We start from the raw sequence: 10,662 nt of genomic DNA on the forward strand, positions 1-10,662 counted from the left end.
ACAGGGGTACGCTAGGCTGCTCGCGGCGAGCCGGGACGGCATGCCGCGGCTCAGCTTCAGGTGAGTTCATCTTGCCGGCGGTACCCGACGCTGCTCGAACGGCAGTTGTCGACCGCCGGCAGTTGACCGGCAAGATGAAGTCACCTGCGCTCGAAAAAAATACCATCGGAACCGCCTCACCGAGGCGCACAAAAGTCCTCACCCTGGCAAAGGCCAGCTCTGTCATCCTGGGTCGCTGCGAAAATGCTGTCACCACCCCGAATCACATCCGCAGTTTCGCCATCAAAAAAGTGCCGGGAGCGCAAAGTGCGCCGGCGGCGCAAAGTGCGCCGTTTGCCGGCGCAGATCTGCGCCGATGCCGGCGCAGAAAACGGCTTGCTTTTGCCCGCACCACATACGCGTTTTGCATGGTTTTACGCGCCCCACCGCCGGCCCAGACCGCCGCCCGGCCCGCCCGTCCGCCCGCCGCCTACGGTGCCCACCCCGCGCCCCCGGAGCCCGAAAACGGGGCGCCGCGAGCTCGCAACGCCGAGTTTTCCTCGAAATCACACCACATACTGGTTGCCCCTTCCTACCTACCTTCTTTTCGCGAGCGCGCCGGTTTTTTTGCAATGTTCGCTCGCGCTGCTTGCGGCTGAAATTACCAGCCGGGGCGCGAGGCACGCGCGCCTCGAGCGGCGGGGCCAATGTTTCGATGAGTGTCGCAAAAGAATTCAATCTGAATTTCCGCCCATGGCTCGCTCAACGCGCGCCTCGATGGAGACGGAGCACGGCGGGAGGAGAACGCTGCCACCGGGGGCGGAGGAGCTTCGCAAGTACGTTGCCGTGGCCGAGACGGAGGCGGAGGCAACTAGGACGACCGCGTCAGAACGCGGTGCGCATATGCGGCGGCAGGCGCGAGCGGCGCAAAACCCCACACAGTTCTCACCCCGTTCTCCGGCGCCGCCGTAGAGAAAATGTCCTTGATCATGGCCGAGCTGCGTGAGGAGGTCAAGCACATCGAGCAGACCAACTGGATGTACGCGGGTGGAGGGACGTTCGGATCAATACGCAAGATCTGACTGCCGATGCGGTGTGCACTGACTGGCGTTGCAGCGCACGCAAATTCGCCTCCCCGGGGGTGGCAGCGCGGCGGAGAGATACCGGCCGCCCTACCCACCCCGCTGGTGGACAACCCGAGGCGCCCGCGGTCTTGCGTGCCCCTCTGGGCGCAACCGCGAACCGGTTGCGGCTCACCGAAGCGCCGAGCGCTCCCAAACACCAACGCTGCCACCGTGAGAGTTGGGAGAGAGGTTGTTTAGCCGGCGAGGCGTCTATGTTGCTCCTCTCACCGCACCGCAGGCTGCGCGGGGTACGCCAACGAAGGGCCCTCAGGGGGTCAGTTATTATACGGGGTGTGGAGGGTGAGTTGAACAGGGGGTTGTGCGCCGGGCCCTCCTGCTCCGCCGCAGGCGCCTGTTGATAGGTCCATGTGATAGCCCTGGATGGGCAATGCATACGCCTCACTGGACCTCAGATCGCCCGACCGCGTCCCGGTGCTCTGCCGTCGGATTTGTGACGCCGCCGCACCGCGCCGCGCGGCCGGGGGCCCTCCGGAGGCCGAGGATGGCCGTGGCGGACCGGGACGAGCTCTGGGAGGGGGGGTGTCAGTGAGTATGTTGTAGAGACTAGCCATGTGCACAATAACTCTCAGTCTAGCTAAGCGAGGGGAGGCGATTCCGGGGCCGTAAAGCAGCTTGACGTGCTTCGCCGGCGTGCGTCCCGGAGCGGTGCCGGAGCGCGGCGAAATCGGGGGACACCGTCACCGACGAGCGCGTTGGACTTTTCACTCCGGACAAAGACGGGCACACAGCGGACGGTGCGGGGCGTGTGCCCGTCATAGCGGCGAGGCGCGGGACCGTCTGTGGCGAAGTGGGTCGCGTCCCCCGATTCCTTCGCGTTCAACCCAGCATCCACACCCTTTATAGATAAAATACCAATTACCATGTAGAGCCGTACGGCTAACGCCGCTCACGGATCTGCCTGCGGGCCGACCTTCACAGCTCACAGCTCACATCCCATACTCCATACAGACATACACACAGAGCCGGGGTCTCCGCACGGCCAAACAAGAAACATATCGCTCGGGGTTCAGAGACCGAGACGGCGTTAAGCTAGGGCGCAAGGCTGATCCAGCGAGGCATGCAACGCTTTCTGTTCCGAAAGAAGCTGTGCCATCCTCTCGCGGCCAGATCGGATGCGGGCGTCGAACTGCTCACAGAACTCGGCGCGAGCCTCGTCCTCAGCGAGCGCCTGCTTAGCGTCCTCAGTGGACCAGTCGATGGGGGCGCGTGCCATGGCGTTGATACCGCCGCTGGAGAGGATCGCCGCAAGCGCGCCCTCACGTTCCAGAGCGCACGCCAGCGAGCTTTGCACCTCCCGCTGCGCCTCGGCCAGCTCGGTCTTTTCGGCGATGAGGGCCTCGTTCTGGCGCTGAAGGTCCGTCAGCTGCGCCTTCAGCGTTGCGTGGGCCGCCTCCCGCGCCACTCGGCTGGGGGCAGCGCGGCTGGCCGAGGCCTTAACGGGGGCTGGCCGCGGCGGTCCGAACTGAGACATCGTCTCGTCCGTGTCGGTGCGCTTGAAGAGCCGGCTGAGAAAAAGAATTTTAAGGTCTGCCTCGCACGACACCGGGTACGGGACTGGCACTGCAAAGGCGAATTTTACAAGTAAACTCCCTCGCACAACACTGGGCACGGGACTGGCACGCACTGGCACTAACACAGGTACACCACTGGAGCCGCCTAAGCGACTCCCGCGAGGACGTCAAGAAAAAGAAATTGAGGGTAAAAGAATTAAAAGGTACGCCACGGGAGCCGCCTAAGCGACTCCTGCGAGGACGGCGAGGTTAGCTACGTCTCGACCGCCCGCTCGCTCGCCGCAGGCACAAGCTCTGGTCTCTCTCTCTCTCAAGCTCTTGTCAATGAGAGAGAGGTCTCCCCTCGTTTAGTTCACAATCTGCTCTGCGGCCCTGGATGTGTTTTGGATGTGCGGTTATTACTGACTGCACTCCAAGTGCTCCAAGTGCTGCGATGTGGCAGGTGCGGATGAAAGATTTCATGTATCAAACGCATAAAAGAAGAAAAACACACGGACTGGCAAGACTGGCGCATAAAAGAATTTTCCCCCGAGACGGGGCGTCCGCGCTCCAGTGTTGTGTGATAAAAAGAAAAAAACGCGTTTTGGGCCGTACCCGCCACCCCCCTGCCGCCGCCTCCACCCCCGCCGCCGACGGGGCCGCCACCGTATGGACCCGCCCGGAATAATCTGGGGGATCCGGAACCGCCCCGCCGGAGGCTGGAGTACCCGGGAGGAGGAGCTGGGGGAGGGGAGTCGCCGCAATACGATAACGGGCCCGCCGGCGAGCCGGAAGGCCGACACCGGAGGGCCCCAGGGGGGGCTTGGGGTCAGTTGTCGGAGGAGGCGAGAGATGAGCTGACGCGGCCTCTGCGAGTGGAGTCGGGAAGCACGAGCTCACCGGGGGAAGGCCCGTCGCAGTGGCAGCCGGACCACCGGGATCTGCGACAAGGAGGGCCACGCCTCCCCGAGCTTGAGGAGGAGCCGGCGGAGGGGAAGGGCGAGCCGAGAACGATAGAGAGCAGGCCGCGGAGATGCGGGCGCGGCTCGTCGACCAGGGAGAGCGGGCTCGACCTCCCAGGGGTGGAAGTTGCAGGCGGCTCTCCCCTCCAAGCCCCTCCTCCCCATACCTCACCAGTCCCTGAAAGCCTTTGAACTCCACTCGCCAGGCATGGGACGCATACAGTCGACTCTCACACCGCGGCAAGTCCATGGAAGTGTGAGGCGCTGGCACTATGCCCGAACAGCTCAGGTCGAATTTCTCGAGCACGTGGGCCGCCAGTACATCAATAACTACATGCCCATCCTCCAGAAAGCGGCGTACCTCTTTGTAACGCACTCAACGTGGGGCGGCTGGCACCACGTCGAAGTGCATCACTCCTCCTGGTGGCGGCAAAAGTTCGAGGCGCACGGCTTCGTGTACCAGTCCGAGCTTACCCGCACGGCGCGGGCGATCGCCTCGAGCTCGACGGATGCCAAACCGCAGCTGCCCAGCGGCAAACCCTACCGGGCGCAGCACCTAACGCTGCACCTTCTCGTGTTTGTCAACCCACGCGTCGCGTCGTTGCAAGCGCACGCACACCTTCTCGGTGGCTTCCCCGACCTCGGCTGCATCTCCCGCAAGGACAGGTTCGGAGCCTCCACCCTCCCGTGCTCTGGAGCCGACGAGCTGCCGCCCGAGTTCAGGCCGCTGCAGCTCACAACCGAGCAGGACGCGCAGTGGATCCGGCTATTGGAGCGTGTGGATGTGCGCGGCCAGTCCGTGGCAAGTCAACCCGACGGTGACCCGACCCGGTAGCCCGCGGACGGTGACCCGACGCGGGCCCTCTCTAGGTCTCTAGGGCGAGGGATCTCTATACAGTCCTTTGCGGGCATTAAGAAAACAGGAATCCTAGGGGCTAGTACAGTTTCTTAGCCGACCTCTTTAAATCCCCTAGCACAGTTTCTTAATGTGACAGTTTCTTGTACTGGGCTGGGTTTTTTTAGGCACCATTGTGGGGTTGGCACTCCCATCGACCCTCATGACCTCCTGCGGTCTCTGAGATGGACACCAGTGGGTGTGGGACCACAGCCAGGATACAACCGAAGGCTGGGTAAGCAGTAGAGGTCGATACTCGACGCGTCCCACATGGTCTGTGTCGCTGTCGGCACGCTGTCGACAGGAGGACGTCGAGCGACACCGGTGGCAGTGCCACCCAGGAGTGGTCGGGCGGTCTCCCGTCATGAGAGAGCCACCATGTGATCCGTATGATGATTCCTGACAACCGCCTCAGTCAACCTTCGTCACAGTTCCCGCTCTGAGAGGAGCTGCGGGTCAGCTCGACAGCTGGAGCTGTGTCGCCGGCATGCGGCGGCCTGCCTCCGGAGGTGCCTCTGAGGTGGACATTTTTTGGTCACTGTGAGAGAACGCGTTCGAATTTTCACTCCGGAACTTCAACTCTGCACGCGCACCGGCCAGGGCTACAATAGTGCCAGTGAGGCGAAGGCGCGCGAGTCGGAAGGCCGCAACCGTGATTTGGTCCCGACATATTCCTACCCGGTACCTAGGTACAATCTTGCTGTGAAGTATTTTCTTCTCAATAACAAGGCTGTGAACCTCAACCTCTCACAGACCAGCGCACAGCGCCATAGGACGTATTTTCTTCTCATAACAAGGCTGTGAACCCAGCCACGTATGATGTATCAGGCCCCCGCAAAAGGAGACTGTGCGTAACGAGCAGGCGCTTAGGCGCTAGCCGCTACAAGGGAGGAAAAGCCCACGATTGAGGCTTGAGCGGCTCCGACAGTGCGTAGTCGGTGTGCTCTAGCGTAGCATGCGTGACGTCGACTTCGACACGAAGCCTCGGCAGCCGGGGCAAGCCGTGTTGATCGGCTCCATCCCGCAGCTCGTCTCGACCTCGCTGTCGTCGTTGAGCCAAGTGTGCAGGCAGTGGTAGTGGAAGAGGCTCTTGCAGCAGCGCGTGGCGCCCCAGCCCTTAGGGTCGCGAGGCTGCAGGCGCGCCTCGGGGTGTGCGCTGAGGTCGTCCAAGCAAATAACGCACTCGAGGGCCTCCTCCTCTGCTGCTGTAGCTGCGGACACGCCCGCAACTGCGGCAGCCGCCTCCACCTCCATCTCCGACGACTCCTCACTGTCGCTCTCCTGCTCCGCCTCCACCTCCACCTCGTCGTCCCATGGCGGGGCAGCACCCTCCGCCGCTGCAGCCTCCGCCGCCGCCGCCTGCTCTGCTGCGCGCGCCCGCCGCCTCGCCGCCCGCTGCTCGCTCGCGGAAGGCGGCGGGTCGGAGAGCAGCGAGAGAGCCACGGCATCGGCAATGTCCGCCGGGTCGAAGCCGTCCTCCTCCTCGACGCTGCTGGCCTCTGACGGCCCTGCTGCGCCTTGCGGCGGTGCTCGCTGCGGTTGCGGCTCGAGCAGTCGGATGGTCGCGTCCCACAGGTGCCGCGCACGCGCCAGCGCCGCCTCCTCGGCGGTGGCGAAGCAGCCGAGGGTGACTAGTTTGCCGCCAACCCTCACCTGCAGCTGGTACTTCTTGCGGCCTTTCTGCTTCGGGCAGTAGCACACTCCCCTGTAGCCGCTGTTGCCACAACTGGTGACTAGAGCGAGGCCCTGCCTCTTCGCCTGCCGGACTGCCTCGGCGCCAGCAGCAGAGGAAGGCTCAGGTGGCGGCGGCGGTGGCGAACCAGCCGACGGCTGGGATCAACACGAGGCGCTCGGACGCTGTGGCCCGCGACGAATTCGCGCGAGCGGGCGCCATATCAAGCTGGGCAAAAGATTTTTTACGCCGTTCGCACAAAAAGAAATCTGCGCGCGCATGGTCCGCCCCCTCATCCCTAGTTCCTCCCATCCCTCCCTTGGGTTGTCTGTTTTCTTTCTTTCTTTCTTTCATCCCTAGTGGCCGTCCGTTTTCTTCCTTTCTTCAGACGATGCTCGCACACGCACGATTCACAGAAGGTTGATCCGAAAAACTCAATTTCGCGACAGCGATCAGAATAAGCGTCAGGATGCCGCGCTTGGACTGCGCCTCGTCTCCAACGTACGAGTCCTTCTGCCCCATCCCGACCATCACGCCCGGCTGACGCGGCCGGCCAATGATGGAGGGGAAGACGGCGCGCGGGGCGTCGTCGCCGGCAAAACCAGCCTTGCACATGCCCGACCGAGCCGTTGTCCACAACAAGCGCCGCGACCTCGTCGTCCGCCATATCTGGTCTGTCTGGGGGGGTAGGTTGAGATAGTGGCGGCTTCTCGCGATGTCGGGTTGGCCGCCGATAGTTTGCGGGCACTTTGGATTTCCCTTCCTTGGACTTGACACGTACCCTAGTGAAGAAAAGTAAGAAAGAAAACAGAGACCCCAAGGGAATGCGCGCGCGCGGTTCACGCACTTCTTCCACACGAATCTCTGGGCCGCCGCATCCCGCCGCCTGCTGCCATGGAGCAGCCGGCCAGGCCGCTGGGCGCCAGCTGCTGCTCCAACGTCGGCTGGCTGGTCAGGAGCGTTGCCTGGTGCCCCTTTGAGGAGGGCTCGCACCTGCTGGCGGCTGCCGGCGACACGGCCGCGCTCCTCGAGCTGAGGGATGCAGCTGATGGGCGCGCCACGCTTGCCCCCGCCGAAGGGATGGCCATTCCAATCGACGGCGACGTGGACGCCATCGCATGGGGCCGTGTGCACGGCCAGATTTGCCTCACGGCCATCGCGGGCGGGTCTGTGTCGCAGCACCTGTGCGCTGCGCAAGGCCACAGCCTCTCCTCTGGCGTGCTTCAGCTCTCGAGCCCGGTGGTCAACGCGCCTGTGTACAGCGCCTGTCACCTTGCCCGTGAGATGCTCGCCCTCACCGGCGCCTCACGCCAGTGCAGCCTCCTGGCGCTCGGCGAAGGCGCAGCCAACCTCTCCCGCACCATAGCCCTGCACTCGGAGGGTGTCGCGGTCCGGGCGCACCACGCGCAGCCGGACCATCTCATGGTGGCGGAGGCGTGCGGAGGCGTCCATTTCCTCGACCTGCGCGAGCCCGAAGGGCCGCACCCCACGCTCTCGCGCACGCTTCCGCCGGCGGCGGCTGCGGCGGGCCTGCGCGACGCCGACTGGTGCCCCGGCGACTCGCACTTGGTGAGCGGGCTCAAATGGTCGCCTCGCCCACTCCCCACGTCACCGCCTCGCCCTCCCCGCTAGGTCTGCGCTGTGGCGGGCGACGCCTGGTACGGCTGGGACTTGCGCGGCACCGGCCGCGCTGCGACGGCGCACGTTGGGGGTGGAGGCGGCGAGACGCGCGGCGCTCACGCGCTGCGGTGGGCGCCGCACGGCACGTCGTTCGCCGTCGCGGGCCGCTCGTCGGCCGTGTCGGTCCACGAGCTGCGCACGGCCGCCTCGTCGCGAGAGGAGCGAGGCCTCTGGAGCGACTCGTCGACTTTCCTGACGCACGGGCTGCCGACGCGCGTGCCGAGCGTCTCGTGGAAGCAAGGCGCGACCGCCGCCCGAGTGCTCGCCGGCTGCGGCGACACGAAGATTTGCGTCTGGTCGCTCTAGCCCGGCGGAACACCCGGACACTCCACAAGCATTGCGACTACACGCGGCCCCAGCGCGCGGCACAACACGTCGCCCAGTGGCCCAGGCGCAGACCGCAGCGCGCGCAGGCTTCTAGTAAGACACTAGAGAAAGAGATACGTGTATACGCATTTACGGGAATATGGCGAAATGCACTTGCAACTTCACTTGCAGACCAGGAGGGGGCGCTTTTCTTTCGCTCTCAAGTGTTCAAGAGTCGGGTTGTGCTCAGTCCGGAAAAGCTCAGGCTTAAACATTAACACATCAAGCGCGGTGTAGGCGCGCCCGCGCGGCGCAGCGGCTCTCCCGCGACCATAGCCCCTCCCGCAGCCGCAGCCGTAGGCGTAGCCGCAGCCCCAACTCTTGCTGCTCTTCTATCTAGTGACTAGTGTCGGGGTTGTGACCAGGGGTGAGGGGACGGATTGAAGATCCCTCACACCAAGATCGTGCAGGGCGGGGACACATGTCCCTAAATCCCATCTCGTCTCAGAGTTTGACCGTTTTTATTTATTCAACGAGCTGGAGAGGGGGAGGACGGCCGCGCGAAAACTTCAATCAAACTGTCATGGTCGCGACGAGCAGTCGCACTGCTGTTCCGAGACCGCCCTCGCTGCCCGTGCCACACGTCACTCCGCGCCGCTTCCTCGTCACTGGTGCTGGCCGCTCAGGCACGCATGCAGTCTTCCACATGCTGCGAGCGCGTGGCATCAACGTGCGGCACGAGGCGGTGGGCGGCGAAGGCACCGTCTCTTGGGCGCATGCTGTATTCCTCCACCCAGAGCATCGCGGGCGTATGATCGCGCAGAGGATCATGTGGCCAGGAGAGAACTCAACTTTCAAGCCCTGGCTGTACGCTGGCAACCAGACCGCCTTCAACCCTGTCGTTCAGATGGTGCGGCACCCACTTGCCGTCTTGAACTCGCTGCTAGTTTGCTTTTGCAATCTTCCGCAAAACCTCAAGAGCGAGGATCCCAAAGTGGTGAGATTCGAGCATCACAAAACAAGGACGTCGTGGAGCTGGGTTTCGCGATTCATTTCGCTGCCGCCGCCAGGCAAGCCCATTTCAAGGGCTATGGCGTACTGGACGCGTTGGAATGCATTAATTGAGCCGTTCGCGCTCGCACGCGTTCGTGTCGAGGACCTGAATGAGAACGCGCTCTTAGCTACTCTCCAACGCAGAGGGGCGGCGAGCCCGAGATGGAGAGGTTTAAACCAAACGAGCGTGGGCGACAAGAGGTACGTCGTGGGTTGGCAAAATGTTTGCGCAGAGGATGTCGAGATTGCCGAGAACGCGCTCCGGCTGGCGGCTAGGTATGGCTACCTCGACAATATGCCAGCCTCGCCAACGTGTGCATCAGTCAACGCTGCGTCCAGGCCCCCACAGCGACTGGTGGCAACCAAAAACTTCCTCAACGGTACCGCCTCGCCGAGGAACTCCGAAGGCGGAAGGAACAGGAGGCCGAGCTCAAATCGCACGCGGCCGAATGCAAACCCGGCGACAAGCTCGGGTGGTCAGCTTGACAAAAGCAGAGCACGCACGCAAGGCACCTCATCAGTACCAGCACCACGTGTCGCGTTCGGGGTAGCACCACGCGTCGCCGTGTTGGTTCACAGCACAACCCATCGCTCATCTGCGAAAGCGCCTCCAGGCGCCACTGCCGCTAGGTCGGAGGTTCGACTCAGCGCTTGCATCCGGAGCAGCAAACCCAAGCTGTGTCAGTGGAGGCTACGGACGGCGGCCCTGCGCCTGCGGCCGGGACCAGCCTCTCAATAGCGGGTGGCGTCGATCGCGCCGGGCGGGCTCGGGGCCCTCTCGACACGGCTCTCACGCGTCATGTGCACAACCCCTTGGAGTGTGAAGGCTTCGTAGCCCTCCGGTCTATGAAGACCCGGAGGGCGGAGGGCTGGAGCCAAAACAAGCAAGCGAGTGCATGTGCACACACACGCCACACCCCACCCACACGGGACAGACACTCAGCCTCTGCGCTCTGCCCACACACCTCTGCACTGCGGGCCACTGGCCTGTGGCCCGCAGGGTCTGACTAGACTGCCAGACTCGACAGTGATTACGCTCTCCCCCACGTCCCAGTACCCAGCCGGAGACCGTATGTGCCGACGGCCGTTTCCCGTTTTACAATTTTGATTTTAAGGTTCTTCGGGCCCCTTTAGGGGGGCAAACCCTGCCCGGCCCCTAGAACCCCAGGTAAGGCCCAGGTATGGCCTAGGGCATCAGAAGGGACCAAGAGGAGTCCAGTCTGAGCCATAGAGCCCATGTCTTTGCCCCCGAAGGTCGCGTTCAAATGCCCGGAACGGCCGTCTCAGTGGTGTCCGGCCGGCGCGATCACCGAGCTGTGACGCTCAGGGAAGCCTGATGAGGTACTGGTTTCTTTGCCCAGGGCTGGCCTACGGCCCGTGCTGGATCAGCTGAGCAAGGTTTGGGGAGAATCCTATAGACAGATCTTCAGATATTTTGACGGATGACCAAAATCACCCCGTTTTTGCCCATTTTGCGGTC

The 10,662-nt window shown here is 63.5% G+C and overlaps 4 protein-coding genes across 4 annotated transcripts; 1 reads left to right on the top strand and 3 right to left on the bottom strand.

Annotated features, from left to right (window-relative positions):
• Positions 1–1,502: 1,502 nt before the first annotated feature.
• On the bottom strand, positions 1,503–1,986 carry EMIHUDRAFT_243459 (hypothetical protein; the record flags this gene model as incomplete). Its single annotated transcript, XM_005771318.1, has 2 exons — positions 1,503–1,540; positions 1,806–1,986. The coding sequence occupies 2 exons, from the start codon at positions 1,984–1,986 to the stop codon at positions 1,503–1,505; spliced, it is 219 nt and encodes a 72-aa protein (XP_005771375.1).
• A 162-nt stretch (positions 1,987–2,148) lies between these two features.
• EMIHUDRAFT_243460 (hypothetical protein) lies at positions 2,149–3,786 on the bottom strand (the record flags this gene model as incomplete). Its single annotated transcript, XM_005771319.1, has 3 exons — positions 2,149–2,780; positions 3,290–3,333; positions 3,749–3,786. 3 exons carry the CDS (start codon positions 3,784–3,786, stop codon positions 2,149–2,151), a joined length of 714 nt encoding a protein of 237 aa, XP_005771376.1.
• A 1,630-nt stretch (positions 3,787–5,416) lies between these two features.
• Positions 5,417–6,758, bottom strand: EMIHUDRAFT_118256 (hypothetical protein; the record flags this gene model as incomplete). Its single annotated transcript, XM_005771320.1, has 2 exons — positions 5,417–6,241; positions 6,591–6,758. The coding sequence occupies 2 exons, from the start codon at positions 6,756–6,758 to the stop codon at positions 5,417–5,419; spliced, it is 993 nt and encodes a 330-aa protein (XP_005771377.1).
• Positions 6,759–6,972: 214 nt separating this feature from the next.
• EMIHUDRAFT_369742 (hypothetical protein) lies at positions 6,973–8,319 on the top strand. The gene is made up of 2 exons (XM_005771321.1): positions 6,973–7,712; positions 7,776–8,319. The coding sequence occupies exons 1-2, from the start codon at positions 7,038–7,040 to the stop codon at positions 8,127–8,129; spliced, it is 1,029 nt and encodes a 342-aa protein (XP_005771378.1). The 5' UTR covers positions 6,973–7,037; the 3' UTR covers positions 8,130–8,319.
• The last annotated feature ends 2,343 nt before the right edge of the window (positions 8,320–10,662 follow it).

The sequence above is a fragment of the Emiliania huxleyi genome (genome assembly GCF_000372725.1).
Source record: "Emiliania huxleyi CCMP1516 unplaced genomic scaffold EMIHUscaffold_389, whole genome shotgun sequence".
Classification (NCBI taxonomy): domain Eukaryota; phylum Haptophyta; order Isochrysidales; family Noelaerhabdaceae; genus Emiliania; species Emiliania huxleyi.